The 17,056-nt window shown below is 43.8% G+C and overlaps 1 protein-coding gene across 1 annotated transcript; it reads left to right on the forward strand.

Annotated features, from left to right (window-relative positions):
• Nucleotides 1-1,914: 1,914 nt before the first annotated feature.
• Nucleotides 1,915-15,562, forward strand: ctu2 (cytosolic thiouridylase subunit 2 homolog (S. pombe)). The gene is made up of 16 exons (XM_063491301.1): nt 1,915-2,119; nt 6,396-6,470; nt 7,026-7,104; nt 7,243-7,302; nt 8,377-8,437; nt 8,569-8,678; nt 8,795-9,036; nt 9,196-9,331; nt 9,438-9,569; nt 10,862-10,953; nt 11,069-11,166; nt 12,043-12,141; nt 12,225-12,327; nt 13,077-13,143; nt 13,642-13,700; nt 14,228-15,562. Exons 1-16 carry the CDS (start codon nt 2,064-2,066, stop codon nt 14,286-14,288), a joined length of 1,530 nt encoding a protein of 509 aa, XP_063347371.1. The 5' UTR covers nt 1,915-2,063; the 3' UTR covers nt 14,289-15,562.
• Nucleotides 15,563-17,056: the final 1,494 nt, after the last annotated feature.

Consider the following 17,056-nt stretch of genomic DNA (forward strand, 5'->3'; position numbering starts at 1 on the left):
ACTGTAATTCATTATTATCAGGATGTCCTAAAAACTTCCTGAAAAGCCTTCAGTTAATCCAAAATGCTGCAGCAAGAGTCCTGACAGGGACTAGGAAGAGAGAGCATATTTCTCCTGTATTGGCTTCCCTTCATTGGCTTCCTGTTAAATCCAGAATTGAATTCAAAATTCTGCTCCTCACATACAAGGTCTTAAATAACCAGGCCCCATCTTATCTTAATGACCTTGTAGTACCATATCACCCTGTTAGAGCACTTCGCTCTCACACTGCAGGCTTACTTGTTGTTCCTAGAGTATTTAAAAGTAGAATGGGAGGCAGAGCCTTCAGTTTTCAGGCGTCTCTTCTGTGGAACCAGCTTCCAGTTTGGATTCGGGAGACAGACACTATCTCTACTTTCAAGATTAGGCTTAAAACTTTCCTTTTTGCTAAAGCATATAGTTAGGGCTGGACCAGGTGACCCTGAATCCTCCCTTAGTTATGCTGCAATAGACGTAGGCTGCCGGGGATTCCCATGATGCATTGAGTTTTTCCTTTCCAGTCACCTTTCTCACTCACTATGTGTTAATAGTCCTCTCTGCATCGAATCATATCTGTTATTAACCTCTGTCTCTCTTCCACAGCATGTCTTTATCCTGTTTTCCTTCTTTCACCCCAACCGGTCGCAGCAGATGCCCGCCCCTCCCTGAGCCTGGTTCTGCCGGAGGTTTCTTCCTGTTAAAAGGGAGTTTTTCCTTCCCACTGTTGCCAAAGTGCTTGCTCATAGGGGGTCATATGATTGCTGGGTTTTTCTCTGTATTTATTATTGTGCGATCTATTGTACAATATAAAGCGCCTTGAGGCGACATTTGTTGTGATTTGGCGCTATATAAATAAAATTGAATTGAATTGAATTGCCCGGCCGGGCCCCATGGACTAAGGCCCGGCCACCAGACACTCGCCCTCGGGCACCCTCCCCGGGCCTGGCTCCAGGGCGGGGCCCCGGTAACCCTATCCCAGGCAGGGTAAACTGTTCCCTCGATGTTCTCTTCATAAGGGTCTTCTGAATCGCTCTTTGTCTGGTCCCTCACCCAGGACCAATTTGCCATGGGAGACCCTACCAGGGGGCAAAAGCCCCCAGACAACATAGCCCCTGGGATCCCTGGGACACACAAACCCCTCCACCACGATAAGGTAGCGATTCACGGAGAGGGAGTCTCTCCGACACTCTCTCTCTCTTTAATTTAAAAAAAAAAACAAACCCTAAAAGAATTGTGTTGTTGCCATTTATTTATAAAGGTAGTAATGTTATGTTACCAGGGGAACAACAGCCTGTGCAAGAAAGGTTATATTAAACTAACCATCGGCAGGGACAATGTGTGTGAATGAGTGTTTGAATATGTGCATAGTGCATTGTCATCTAATACGAGATCTCTGGTATATGTAATGATTGCTTTTATCCATTTGTCTCTTTAAGGCTATGATAGCGGTTCTTCTGCAATGATTCTGGGTTTCATTGATAAGTGTAGCCACATGTGAGGGTGCATAAAAACAACACTTACGGTTGTAAAACATTTAAACCTCACTGAGAAAATCTAAAATACAAAGTCACCATATCACATAGTTATTAGGTTGGTACTTAGTTTTCTTGCTTATATTTCCAAATGTATATAAAATGATAAGCCCATTTCTACTTATATTGTTTATACTTAAAGACAGGGACAACGAAACAATGTCTGCGCCATAATGGCAACACTGAGGACACGTTGTAACACGTTTACATCACCTGAGTGACGTATGCACCTGTGTCCGCAAGAAAATACTTTCCAGGATTTTAAACAAGCAAACAGCCTACTCTCCACACCACTAGGTGGCGATATACATCACTGTGTACCAAAGAACCGTTTCCTACGTCATCAAACAGCGACACGATTCAGACACGAGCCTGTGGCGTGAATGCAGTGGGTCAGTGTTGGTCTGCTGATGAAAACAATCAGCTGCTGGTTTCAGTGATCTGACAGTTGGAGCTCACTTTGGCTGCTTGCTGTTTTTTTTTCCTAACGGCCGCGTTCACCGGAGAGCCGCGATGTGTCAGGTGGAGGAAGATTACCGGGGAGAGATGGAGCGCGCCGCCGTGCCCAGGTAGGCTGAGGTCTACAGGTGCTGACAAGAAGTATGTTTATGGATGAGAGTCCATGATAGAGAGGCCCAGCGATGAAACGCAGATAATCTTAGCTGGGATTTGATCAATATCATAATCGCATTAGTTTGGATATCACATGGAGGGGAATAACAGTCCAGCTGGAGCTGGGATATTTTGTAAATATTGTAGCCAATTAATCTGAAATGTATCGTTTAAAGTGCTAAGATCCATAAAGCTTAGATCAGCTTTATCATATGCATTCATGAGAACAGGTTTAAATAATGAGTCTGCAATAATGCAGAGACAGAGCTGCCGAGCTTCTCTCCGCTTTAGTAATCAGATCTGTCCGGAGCCGCTGGTTGAGTCTACATCCAGATTTAAGCATCTTCTTCTTTGCTGATCCTTAGTTATTATTACTCCTAAGTATCTCACTTCACTTTTAACTTGTATAATAGAAATAGATGTACTGGAACGTCCCTTAATAGCCTCAAGTTCACAGTGGATAATATTGAGATCAGAGCCAGAAGAGAACACTTGTACTGATCCCAGAGCAGCAGGCCATCTGAGCCCAAAATCGGCACTTTTCCAACCCGTACGAAAAGGTGTAAAAATATTCGTGTAATAAGTCAGGACGCCGTAAAACTCCACCTGAACACTGCAGCGAACACCAGCCAGGTCAGGGAACACCGCCCTTTACGTCACGGGCTGTGCAACCCGGCGTTTTGGGCCATAGCTGAGCTCGCTGTGGTGGCGTATCAGTGACACTGGTGACACTCATCCACTTAATTTAAACTCCAATCAGAGGAGGAGTGCAGCCCACACCAGTTCATCCAGGTTCACTTTGTTTGCCTACTCCATCTGCTCTGTAGCCGTCTTTGGTACAGTCCTCACCTGTGTACTAACCCCACCATGGAGTTTTGATGTTCTTTAAACATAAAGCAAACAAAAGGCAGAATGCTGTGACTGAATCAGCAGACCTCCCTAAAAGTTGATTCTGTTTATCTGGACGTAGAGAAACGTTTCGTCATCACCAGGTGACTCCTTCAGTCAGTCTGCAGGTTTCCAACCTTAGAAACAGCTCAGAGTGACTGAAACTAGCACCACTGATGAACAATGGGCTGGGAGGTCAGTTTATATTCATTAATATGGAAATGATCATGATCATTGATCATTGGCCGTGAGTACCGTTCACAGAGAGTTGGGGAATGGCCTCAGGGCCCTTTGTTCCTCAGTCATAACCAGACGGGTTGAAATGTGGGGATTTCTGGCTTAGATGACCTGCAGGATTCTTTGGAGGTTTATTTATTTACACGTTGAAACTCAGCATCACAGAAGCAGACCTCTCTCATATATGAAGCCACAGCAGAACTTACAAGCTTCAATACAGTTCCTGAAATGATCCTGATATTAGTAAAATAGTAAAGACGCTGTGTTTATTGAAAATAGAATAAATGCAGCATATCAATTATTGAAACTGAGAAATGCTTTGAGTAAACACTTCACTTTAACAACACTAAATAATGTTTAAAATGCTTATAGTATAAATGAAAAACAACCTTAGTCATGGATCACTATTTGCTACTAGAACAACTTAAGTCTTTGGAACTCTACTGGAGGAACCATAGAGAACTATAGAGAACCGTAGAGAACTGTAGAGAACCGTAGAGAACTATAGAGAACCGTAGAGAAATATAGAGAACTGTAGAGAACTGTAGAGAACCGTAGAGAACTATAGAGAACCGTAGAGAAATATAGAGAACTGTAGAGAAATATAGAGAACTGTAGAGAACCGTAGAGAACCGTAGAGAACTGTAGAGAATCATAGAGAACCGTAGAGAACTATAGAGAACTGTAGAGAACCATAGAGAATCATAGAGAACTGTAGAGAACTGTAAAGAACCATAGAGAACTGTAGAGAATCATAGAGAACTGTAGAGAACCATAGAGAATCATAGAGAACTGTAGAGAACTGTAAAGAACCATAGAGAACTGTAGAGAACCTTAGAGAACTGTAGAGAATCATAGAGAACCGTAGAGAACTATAGAGAACTGTAGAGAACTATAGAGAACTGTAGAGAATCATAGAGAACCGTAGAGAACTGTAGAGAACCATAGAGAATCATAGAGAACTGTAGAGAACTATAGAGAACCGTAGAGAACTGTAGAGAACCGTAGAGAACTGTAGAGAACCGTAGAGAACTATAGAGAACTGTAGAGAACCATAGAGAATCGTAGAGAACTGTAGAGAACTGTAGAGAACTGTAAAGAACCATAGAGAACTGTAGAGAACCATAGAGAACTGTAGAGAACCATAGAGAACTGTAGAGAACCATAGAGAACTGTAGAGAACCATAGAGAATCATAGAGAACTGTAGAGAACCATAGAGAACTGTAGAGAACCATAGAGAATCATAGAGAACCATAGAGAATCATAGAGAACTGTAGAGAACCGTAGAGAACCGTAGAGAACTGTAGAGAACCATAGAGAACCGTAGAGAACCGTAGAGAACTATAGAGAACCATAGAGAATCATAGAGAACTGTAGAGAACTGTAGAGAACTGTAGAGAACCATAGAGAATCATAGAGAACTGTAGAGAACTATAGAGAACTGTAGAGAACCATAGAGAACTGTAGAGAACTGTAGAGAACTGTAGAGAATCATAGAGAACTATAGAGAACTGTAGAGAACCATAGAGAACTGTAGAGAACTGTAGAGAACTGTAGAGAATCATAGAGAACTGTAGAGAACTATAGAGAACTGTAGAGAACCATAGAGAATCATAGAGAACTGTAGAGAACTGTAGAGAACTGTAGAGAACCATAGAGAACTGTAGAGAACCATAGAGAACTGTAAAGAACCATAGAGAACTGTAGAGAACCATAGAGAACTGTAGAGAACCATAGAGAATCATAGAGAACTGTAGAGAACCATAGAGAACTGTAGAGAACCATAGAGAACCATAGAGAACTATAGAGAACCATAGAGAACTGTAGAGAACCATAGAGAATCATAGAGAACCATAGAGAATCATAGAGAACTGTAGAGAACCGTAGAGAACCGTAGAGAACTGTAGAGAACCATAGAGAACCGTAGAGAACCGTAGAGAACTATAGAGAACCATAGAGAATCGTAGAGAACTGTAGAGAACCATAGAGAATCATAGAGAACTGTAGAGAACTATAGAGAACTGTAGAGAACCATAGAGAACTGTAGAGAACTGTAGAGAATCATAGAGAACTGTAGAGAACTGTAGAGAACTATAGAGAACTGTAGAGAACCATAGAGAATCATAGAGAACTGTAGAGAACTGTAAAGAACCATAGAGAACTGTAGAGAACCATAGAGAACTGTAGAGAACCATAGAGAATCATAGAGAACTGTAGAGAACCATAGAGAACTGTAGAGAACCATAGAGAACCATAGAGAACTGTAGAGAACCATAGAGAACTGTAGAGAACCATAGAGAACTGTAGAGAATCATAGAGAACCGTAGAGAACTGTAGAGAACTATAGAGAACTGTAGAGAAACATAGAGAACCATAGAGAACTGTAGAGAACCATAGAGAACTGTAGAGAACCGTAGAGAATCATAGAGAACTGTAGAGAACCATAGAGAACTGTAGATAACTGTAGAGAACCGTAGAGAACTGTAGAGAACCATAGAGAATCGTAGAGAACCGTAGCGAACCATAGAGAACTGTAGAGAACTATAGAGAACTGTAGAGAACCATAGAGAATCATAGAGAACTGTAGAGAACCATAGAGAATCATAGAGAACCGTAGAGAACCGTAGAGAACCGTAGAGAACTATAGAGAACCGTAGAGAACCATAGAGAACCGTAGAGAATCGTAGAGAAATATAGAGAACTGTAGAGAACTGTAGAGAACCGTAGAGAACTGTAGAGAACCGTAGAGAACCGTAGAGAACCATAGAGAACCGTAGAGAACCGTAGAGAATCGTAGAGAAATATAGAGAACTGTAGAGAACTGTAGAGAACCGTAGAGAACTGTAGAGAACCGTAGAGAACTGTAGAGAACCGTAGAGAACTGTAGAGAACCGTAGAGAAATATAGAGAACTGTAGAGAACCGTAGAGAACCATAGAGAACTGTAGAGAACCGTAGAGAACCGTAGAGAATCATAGAGAACCGTAGAGAACCGTAGAGAATCGTAGAGAACCGTAGAGAACCATAGAGAACCGTAGAGAACACAATCCCAGATCATCATCAGTGTCATTCCTGTTTTAACATGGCTGCTCTTCTCCTGTTTACTAGTGTTTCAAAGAAATGTGTCAAATGCAAAGAGGCACCTGCAGCTTTGGTCATCAGAGCAGGAGATGCGTACTGCAGGTAAGCTGTGCAGCATTTATAGATGTAGAGCTGTGAGAGATAACACTGTAGACTGAGAGCTGGGATGTTTTTAAGGTAACCAGTGTGCCTCACTGCAGGGATGCATGACTGCATCTGTGTGATGACGGTGAGCGTAGCCACCACTGTGCAGGGTGTATTGGCCCTGTGCGCTCATGGACAGTGAAACAGACAAACTGTAACTGTGCTTGGCATGATGCATGAAGCTCAGCCAGACTGGCTCTGGACTGTTTCCAGAGCCCACCACAGACGCTTCATTAAATGGAAACCGCCACTCTGGAAACTCTGTTGGCCCTTTGTCAGGTGGACTTCCTCCCTCAGTGGAGAGACACGTGGCTCTCTCCAGCCTACACTGGCTGCTGAGAAAACAAATGTTTCATGAAGTTTTTTATGTAATGTGAGCCCAGCACATTTTGTGAGATGGTGATGTTTGAAAGAAATGTGCGTTTGTACATGGAAGTCATGTGAGGTGTTAGCGTGTTTGGTTTGAGGAGCCATGCAGTGGCTGTGCTCACATCATGTTTCTGTGTCGTTCAGGCTCTGTTTCAAAGATTTCTTCATTCACAAGTTCAAAGCTGTGCTCGGCAAGAACAGGATCATTTTCCCCGGAGAGAAGGCAAGTCATTCCTGACTCAACACAACAAAATTCACTTTGCTCCATTTTATTGTCCGAGTTTGTCTTTGACCCAGAATAATCAGCAGAAGCTGAAAGTGTTAGTGACAGCTTCATAACTGTGTGCCTCCTTTTATCCAGGTCCTGCTGGCTGTGTCCGGAGGTCCTTCTTCCTGTTCGATGCTCAGACAAGTTCAAGAGGTGTGTGTCATTGTCACCACAAGTCATTTCACTTCAGTTTTATTTATATAGTGCAAATCACAACAACAGCTGCCTCCTTATATTGTAAGGTAAAGACCTTACTATCATACAACAGAGAAAAGCCCTGCAATTAGTAGGACAAGCGCTTTGGAGACAGTGGGAAGGAAAAACTCCCTTTTAACAGGAAGAAACCTCCAGCAGAACCAGGCTCAGGGAGGGGCGGGGCCATCTGCTGCTACTGCAGGGGTGGGCAACTCCAGGCCTTGAGGGCCGGTGTCCTGCAGGTTTTAGATCTCACCCTGGGTCAACACACCTAAATCGAATGATTAGTTCATTAGCAGGCTTCTGGAGAACTTCAAGACATGTTGAGGAGGTCATTTAGCCGTTTGAATCAGCTGTGTTGGATCATCATCTAAAAGCTGCAGGACAGCGGCCCTCGAGGCCTGGAGTTGCCCACCCCCTTGGGGTGAGAGAAGGAAGACAGGTCAAAGACTCGCTGTGGAAGAGAGACAGGGATTAATAATAAGTCATATTTAAATGCAGAGAGGAGAAACACCCAGTGCATCATGGGAATCCCCCAGCAGCCTACACCTATTGCAGCATAACTAAGGGAGGATTCAGGGTCACCTGGTCCAGCCCTAACTATATGCTTTAGCAAAAAGGAAAGTTTGAAGCCTAATCTTAAAAGTAGAGATAGTGTCTGTCTCCTGAATCCAAACTGGAAGCTGGTTCCACAGAAGAGGGGCCTGAAAACTGAAGGCTCTGCCTCCCATTCTACTTTTAAATACTCTAGGAACAACAAGTAAGCCTGCAGTGTGAGAGCCAAGTGCTCTAATAGGGTGATATGGTACTACAAGGTCATTAAGATAAGATGGGACCTGATTATTTAAGGAGCAGGATTTTGAGTTGATTCTGGATCCACTGTTTGGTTTTTTGGGTATTTAAGTGGTAGAAAAGCATGAAATATTCTATTATAGTCTATCAACTTCTTAAAACCGGCATTAAAAATATCTTTAACTGCCATAAATAGTTAATGATGTTCTTGTTGGATTTATTGAACCATCTTTGTCACAGGGTTTAAGTCAGAAAGCGAACAAGAAGCTGAGATTCGTGCCTGGCGTTGCCTTCATCGACGGTACGTTACAGCTGGTTGTACACTGACAGTAAAGGGCTCTTCTATTCGATTTCTGCATCTCTGGTGACTTTTTTCTGAAATGATTCTGGCTAAAAGAGAAACCTTGTAAAGGGGTGTGTCTTTGTTCCCAGAGGGTGCTGTGATAGGTCAGTCGGTGGAGGAGCGACAAAGGACAGTGGCTGAGCTTCAGGCAGTGTTTCAGGCTACTGGTTTCCCCTTCTACATCTTACCTCTGGAGCAGGTCTGTGTAGAGCCAGGCCGAGCCTGCTGCTCTTAATGTTAGTTAGACTGAACCTGATCACAGAGCAGTCTGTCTGAACAGGCATCTGTGTTAAATATACACCGATGTTCTCTAAGGTCCTGGACCTGCCCGCTTCAGTCGTGGCGACCAATCCATCGCCCTCAGAGCAACCTGCCAGCGCCTACAAAGCAGCCGTGGATCACTTTGTCCAGACTGACGGCAGCAACTTTCCAACGCCACAGGAGCCGAAGAAGACGCTGTCGCCTCACGTTCAGGAGTCGCGCACGCTGATGCTACAGCAGCTGCTCGGTTCAGTTAAAACACTGACGGCCAGAGAAGAGCTGCTGAACACACTAAGGTCAGGCATCAAGGACTCGCTTCTACTATTTGTGATGCTTTTGTTGCTTAGACACGTTCCAAGCTACCACCTACAGTCAGGTGGAAATGATTCTTTGATTCCCGACTGAGTTTGTCCACCACACGAGCCCCTGACCTGACTGTGTTGTGTTCCTCAAAGGCAGCATCTGCTGGTGCACACAGCTCGTACAGAGGGCTACAGTAAACTGATGCTGGGAGACAGCTGCACCAGACTGGCTGTTAAACTTCTCACCAGTATATCACTGGGCAGAGGAGCACAGCTGGCCCAGGACACAGTGCGTAGACCTTGTTACCTCGTGTATAAAGGATCAGGTCGTATTCCAGCATTTAAAGTTTGAGTTAAAGCAAATCTGCTCTTAATGTTGTCGTTGTTTTAAACAGGGTTTCTCTGACTCCAGATACGGTGACATCATATTAGTGCGGCCAATGAGAGACTACTCTGCCAAAGAAATAGCTTACTACAACCATCTGTTCACTGTGCCCTGTGTTGTTATTCCAAGTGTGGACACGAAGGTAAACCACGAAACATTACAAATGTCTCACAGGCTTTAATGTGCAGCAGCGTCAGAGCAGCAAAGCTTTGCTTTAGATGACGTACGTCTAACAGCAAACGGGTCGTTCCAGTCACAGCTGGAACAGCTGTCAGCCAGCCTGTGGGGGGAGCTGCAGGCGCTGTCAGCTCATTGGACGGCCTGTTCAAGTAGTACAAAAACAAACAAACAAGAAAACACAGAAATAGTTCTGAAAATGGTTTGTTTGTTTGTTTGTTTTAAAATTCAAGTAACATAACTGCAAACATGAACACAGATTCTTTTCCTCCCTCTTAACTAACTGAAGCCTGTCAGATTAACACGTCGGTCGTCTGTCTGTGCACACGCGTGGCAGCACGTCTGTTCATATTTAACACAATAAAGATGCAGACATGAGTTTATGAACTAACACAGCCACAGCATGTTTGCACCCTCTGCTCATATTACATCATTTACACAACTTATTTTAACCTTCAACAACAAACACAAAGTCACTTCAGGGACCAAACTGCATTATATTTCTTCATGTTAACATGCAGGCCGCAAGAAGGTGTGACATGGGCCACAAGTGGCCCCCGGGCCACGGGTTTGAGACCCCTGCTTCAGACCTGTGTTATGGAAGTCGGGTTCAGGGGTGCGACCCATAATAAACAGGATTTTACTCATCTCTAATCCCGACTTGCTAAAATAATCAAGAATATTCATGAAATGGGCACCATCAGTACAGATGTGTACAGATGTGTACAGATGTGTACATGACCTCTGCCGCTGTGCACTGCTCCCACGGGACAGTTTCCTGCTTCCCCTCCTTACATCTTTGAATCATTCATGTTTTATTAATGTCATTGTTCAAGGAAAGTGTTCCATCTTCTCCGCTTTTCCTTCCCTTTCACTAAATTACCTCAAATTCAATCCAGGCTTTTAGACGTTCTTCACTGGGTTATCATGAATAAGAGTCTCACTTATTGTAGGTTTCTGGATGGTTAAGCTGGGCTTTATAATGAATACGATGGTTTGGCTTAAACTGCGTGAACAAAGGTCTCTCTGAGAAACTGAGCGAGGGGAAACGAGGCTCATAAACTTTGGGAGAGTGGAGACAGAAATGGAGTGTTACCACAGATGGAGGGAGGTTTTTTATGTTTGAGATATTTATTATCATCATCTGAGACGTCAGGAGCTTTGCTGTGTGTATATCGGTGTCTTCCTCTCCCTGCGCCTCCTCCAGGAGTTTCAGCGTTTCCAGCCTGTGTACAGTTTTGTTGCTCTGTTCCACAGACAGTGGATAAGGCCAGCATCCAACGTCTGACAGAGAGTTTTGTCACCAAACTGCAGGCAGACTTCCCCTCCACTGTCAGCACCATCTACAGGTTGCAGTTACACACATGCTTCATGCACATCAGCACTTTGAACATATTGGGGACATGTGTGCTGCAGGTTTTCTCAGACAGTCTCACTGTTAAACCCAGCACGTGTGTTACGCAGGACCAGCGAGAAGCTGCAGAGTGCATGTAGGAAGTGGTCAGGAGCCGACGGCTGTGACCGATGTCTGCTGTGTCTGTGCAGCCTGGATACTGCTGTGGGTGAGTGAGGCGCTTCACAGGCAGCCACAGCCTGCAGATCACTCACACACACAGGAATAACTCATTCTCGGCACATTACCGTGCTCCAGTTCAGTTCAGCTTTATTTGTATCCAGGGCTGCGCAGAAGTGGTCCACAGGTGCACATTCACTGTCAAAAGACGCGCACCAGATAAGAAGTTGCAACGCGCGTTTGCACTGTTTTTGTCCACTAGAGTGGGATTTTCACGGCATATTCTGCACCACATCTCTGTGCGTTCATCATTTGTTTGAAGCCAGCTCACCTCCTGCAACCACTTTTCCGAGAATAAGCGCTTCTTCTGCGGTTCGGACTCCGGACATTTCTTTGGAGGTGGAGGAACACCAAAGTAATTGCTTAGAGGAGCTTGCTTCTTCGACATCTTTCAGAGTTCTAAACAAATGGATCAATATACTGTCATAATCAGGAAAAGACCAGTAGAAATAATTTCTATTACAGCTCAATAATTATGTAGAATAACGGTGTAATAAGGAGAATAAGAGGTAATATTGTGGTAATGGCACGTTATGACCACCTAATTACAAAGTAGCATAGAAATACCAGTGTTATAGCTGAGTAATATTATGCTGTGGTAATAAACATATTAATAATAGTGTAGTAATAATTAATGCTAACAGCATCATCTAATATCTGTATTTATGTATTTAAATATATTTTTAAATGCTGACTTGTGGCAGTGACCTTACAGGGTAATACTGGTTATATGAGGCTTTAGGCTGCTGTTCATTATTATTATTATAATCCTGGAATGAATCCTCTGGTGAAAACCATCTGCAGGACATCGTTCTGCTTCAGGATGGCACGACTGAACCTGTCTGTCTTCATCTCATCTTTTCAGAGGAGCCATCGGCCTTCCAGGCCACGCTCATATCAGATCAGCTCTCCGGGTGCAAGTGTCTGCAAGGCGGCGCTGCTGAAACCCTGAGGCCAAACCCAGGTACAGTGACTGCTTTAGAACTGAACAAGCTCCATCTGACATGGATGCCCAGCTGTGTTTTTAAGAACGTTTCTGTTAAACAGGGAGGCCGGAGTCGCCGGCTCCCACCGGACAGTGCTGTTCCTCTGCTGAAGGGCGGGGCTGTGGGAGACCAGGAAGTGATGGAGGTTGCTGTTCTTCTGCTAAGTAAGTGTTTATTTTCTGTGTCGGATTTATTACCCAAAAAGCCCTTTTTCAGACATATATGGCAAATATTTGCTAAACTGTATGAGGTCCATCCACTAGGTGCTGTGTCACACTCTATGACACATTTCTTTGACGAGAGAGTCGGTAATATAAGAAATAATCTTTGACATTTTCTTGTTTGCTGTCAGTTTCGACACTGGCCTGACTTGTTGGTTACCTCTAGTTTAATACCTGCTTATTTTGAGAACGCTGTAATGTTTAAAAATAAGAACTAAGATTGATCCTTCTCTTCTTAGCAATAAATATTGTAATTTGGAGATTGATCTGTAACTGCTAAGGTTTTTAGGAAAGGTCGTAGCTAGGCAAGTTTAGATTTCTTGAGATAATTGTAACCACAGGCCCCTCTGTAGGTATAAGACCTGTAACATTACAAGGTAATCTATTACAGTGGCAGCATGGTCATTTGAACACTTTACATAAAGGTTCTCCGTGCTTTCATTCACACGTACCTGCTACAAAGTGTTTGAGATTATATCCTACAGGATGGATTTCATCTAAAAACCATCAGATGTTCAGTCAAGTCCTAAAAGTAAACTGGGAGAAACGTCCCACTTCACTCACATTTCTTCTTCTGTGCATCATGTGAGCCCGTACTCGTCTGCTGTTTCCTTTCTTCATTGAAGCATCGACTTTACACTCGTCCCTGTGGGTGGTCATAGCTGAGTTTTTGTATTGCACTTGTATTACAGGCTACCAGAAACAACACATCTGAAGAGCCTGTTGTGTTACAGCTGTGCACTGACTGTCAGAGACATGGTGAGTGGCAAACACATGATGTGTTTAACCCTTTCATGCATGAATTAAGAAAAAACTCCTGATTGAGGTTGTCATAAGTATTTTTATTCTTCTTTAGGCATAAAAAAGATTTTTGAACTTCATTTTTAAACATGTACTTTTCAAAGAGTTTGTTACACTTAGATGGACACTGATGTGTTGGAGTGACACATCAGTGTCCAGTGCAAGTATACCATCAACACTGACACAAATACATGAAAACAGCTGTGCACTGTAGTGAGGTCAGGGAAGATGGAGAGCGGGCTCATTGGTGTTTTTTGTTTTTGTGTATTTATTGGAGTTGTGGCATCAAATAGCAACACTTCAAACATTATAACAAATACCTGTGACTCAGACTTACAGTCAGGCATCAGTGCGTGCTGCAGCAAACAGGAAGACAGTGGGCAGCACACACCATGTGTGGTATTAACTAATCAGAGTGTTAAGATCTGACATCCAGCCTGTTTGTTTCCTTTCCAGTCGACAGTGAATCACCTCCCTCAGTACATCCTGTCAGAGGCTCAGAGGAGGCAAAGGAGGTGGGGCCTGTGTGTTTCACTTTTCTTTGACTGCGTTTGCATCATAGTTAGGAACAGAGTTTCTCACTCTGAATGCAGTTTGCAGACCTTCCTGCATGATACGCTACACTGTACACATGATGTGATGTAAAGTATGATGTCATATTTACTGTGGCTTTGGCAAATTTCAAAGTGTGTTGAACAGTTTGAGCCACGTCTTTCTCGCTGTCCTCTTTGCAGTCACCCTCCCTGAAAGTAGTCTCTGTGTTAGTTAAACTGACCACAGGTATAAGGTGTAGCACGCAGACTGCTGATGTGTAAAGACTGGCTTATTTAAAAAAGAAAGAAGCATCAGAAGGACGTAATGCTGTTTCCTATCTTGTTCTAACCAAACAACGTTGTTCCAAATCGCATCATTTCCACTTCTTCTTATGATCGTCTGTCTGCCAGTTGTGGGATTCTTTGGTGAAACAGCTGAAAATACAGATGTTACATTTACAGTGAGACAGCAGGCCATCGAGGGCTGACTGGGTTGTTGTGCTCTGTAGGTCTCAGATGAGAGAGGAGATCAGTGAGTTCCTGCTGGACGATGGTGACGAAGGAAATTAGAAGCAAAAGGAGAAGCTCCGCCCCCCATGCCAGAAGAGGATGGAGGAAAGGTTTCTTCAAGGAAACTGGCAACTGACACTTACGCTTAAGTTCTGATCGTGTGCGTGTGCGTGCGTGCCTGCGTGTGCCTGCGTGTGTGTGAGCGTGTGTGTGTGTGTGAGCGCGTGCGTGCGTGTGTGTGTGCGTGTGTGAGCTGTGCCTGCGTGTGTGTGAGCGTGCGTGCGTGAGCGTGTGCCTGCGTGTGTGTGAGCGTGTGTGTGTGTGTGTGCGTGTGTGAGCGTGTGTGTGTGTGTGAGCGTGTGTGTGTGTGTGTGTGTGTGTGAGCGTGTGTGTGTGTGTGTGTGAGCGTGTGTGTGTGTGTGAGCGTGTGTGTGTGAGCGTGTGTGTGTGTGTGAGCGTGTGTGTGTGTGTGTGTGAGCGTGTGTGTGTGTGTGAGCGTGTGTGTGTGTGTGTGAGCGTGTGTGTGTGTGTGTGTGTGAGCGTGTGTGTGTGTGTGTGAGCGTGTGTGTGTGTGTGTGAGCGTGCCTGCGTGTGTGTGCGTGTGAGCGTGTGTGTGTGTGTGTGTGAGCGTGTGTGTGTGTGTGTGTGAGCGTGTGTGTGTGTGTGTGAGCGTGTGTGTGTGTGTGAGCGTGTGTGTGTGTGAGCGTGTGTGTGTGTGAGCGTGTGTGTGTGTGTGTGAGCGTGTGTGTGTGTGTGTGAGCGTGCCTGCGTGTGTGTGCGTGTGAGCGTGTGTGTGTGTGTGAGCGTGTGTGTGTGTGCGTGTGTGTGTGTGTGTGTGAGCGTGTGTGTGTGTGCGTGCGTGCCTGCGTGTGTGTGTGTGAGCGTGTGCCTGCGTGTGTGTGAGCGTGTGTGTGTGTGAGCGTGTGCGTGGAGCTATCTTGCATTCTTTTAAATGATTTGAGTTGTTTCTTTGAGCTGAGTCTAAATAATGCGTCTCCTTCTTAAACACACTTCAGCCTGTTCTTGTACAGACGACTGATAAGATTGTATCATGAATGTAACAACATATAATATTAATCTCTTTATTTCCATCACGTGTCCTTAATAAACCTTCACATATCAAAAAGACAACATGGCAGTGAGTGGAACTATAGCAGGAGTCCATCTCCTCCTTGTGTGAGTGATGTAAACCAGGTTTACATCTACACATACATCAACACAAATCAACAAAGTTTTATTCAAACACATTCAGTTGATCATGTTGTCAGAAATCGTTGAATTTCGATGAAACATTTAAAAACTGCGTTTTGTATTTTTTATTAAAATCTGCTAAAACTCCAGCTGTGTCTGTGAATGTGTGCGTACTTTACAGAGAAGTTGTTGTTATGGTGTCAAAGGGTGAGTGTCAATGAACTGAATCGATTTTATCAGGACAAAATCTGCATGTGGACACTTTCCAGATCCAGCGTGTGTTACTGCTGAGAGCGCTCTTGATGCTGCTGTTTACAGATGATGACGGACACTTTAAAGTTATTAGTAGCTTTAAGGTTAGAGATTGCAGCTAGAGGTGGTGCATGAGAAATCAAATGTTATTTTAAGTTCTGTCTTTAATGAATGTGGGAGGAACATTTCCTGGGTCTCTGAGGCTGTAATGGTCTACAGTTCCTGCAGTGACCGCTCACATATCCAATGCATCATCAGTTACAGAAGCGGTAAACATTTTTGTTACTGTTGCAGCTAACCACAACCCAGTAAAGTTAAAGGCTCTTCTAAACTGATTCCCAGTTTGAACTGGGTTGAGTGTGTGGTTTGAGATTGGCTTGTATACCTGAAGCTCCTTCCTGTACCATCTGACTGGGGCTCATGGGATCCCTTTTCACCCAGTACAGAAATACTCTAACATTTACTGGCCAGCCATTACTTGGGCAACTGCAAGACATTTGTACTTTGAAACAGATGAAGATGTTTAGGGAGTACGCACATCTTAACAGAGTTGAAAGAGGCGAAGCCTTCCAGTGGTCCAAATCTTGTTTTAAACTTAATTGCAGAGGCTGATAATTATCCTGATATAGAGCCTTAAAATGACCTGTTTGCCTAAATACTTGAATTTTCTGTGGCTTATCATGAAAAGGTTAGATCCAATATGTCCTTGTTACGCATGAGAGCTCTGCATTAACTCACTTTTCTGAATATATTTGAAAGTAGTGTCAATAATTGAAGGATGCTCAATTAGTGTAGCCCATTAGCACACTGGGAGGCTGGCCTCACACACAGTGAATGTAACACAATCTAATGATCTGATCATACAGCATCAACTTGCATTTAGGCACAATGAAGGAAGCCTGAGATTCAAATGTCGTCCATGATTTCCTCTGGGATTAATAAAGTAATCTGAGTCTGAAACCAACGGTCACGACAGGTCACTGAAAGATCTCTGAATGTGACCGAGCTGTTATTTCCCATGCAACCATCCTCCGGGCTTCACAGAAATGGAAATTTGCATCATGGATGTTTGTAGATGAGCCTGCAGCAACTGCACGGTGCCATCATCTCAATATAGTGAAATCTCAGAGGAGTGTTTCCATCACCTTGTTGATCTGACCTGTAAAACATTCAGGCAGCTCTGAGGCCCAGTGAGTGTGGTAGATATTGCTACTTATTACAACTTACTTGTAAACGAGTTCAGTATTGTCCAGTCGTAATGCTCGTTGCTCTCCAAGGATAACGGATGGTTTAATTTTACATGTATTGTGGAGGTAAACACAGACGACACGCAGCTCTTAGTTCTCCTGCTTTATTCCTCTCCTCACATCAACTGAACACATGGC

The sequence above is a fragment of the Pelmatolapia mariae genome, linkage group LG13 (assembly GCF_036321145.2).
Source record: "Pelmatolapia mariae isolate MD_Pm_ZW linkage group LG13, Pm_UMD_F_2, whole genome shotgun sequence".
In the NCBI taxonomy this organism is placed as follows: domain Eukaryota; kingdom Metazoa; phylum Chordata; class Actinopteri; order Cichliformes; family Cichlidae; genus Pelmatolapia; species Pelmatolapia mariae.

Excerpts from the sequence above, each read along its gene's own strand:
- ctu2 (XM_063491301.1), top strand. The coding sequence starts at position 2,064 with ATGTGTCAGGTGGAGGAAGATTACCGGGGAGAGATGGAGCGCGCCGCC. Across the intron at positions 7,303-8,376 it reads TGCTCAGACAAGTTCAAGAG|GGTTTAAGTCAGAAAGCGAA; the intron begins GTGTGTGTCATT and ends TCTTTGTCACAG. Across the intron at positions 13,701-14,227 it reads GCTCAGAGGAGGCAAAGGAG|GTCTCAGATGAGAGAGGAGA; the intron begins GTGGGGCCTGTG and ends TGTGCTCTGTAG.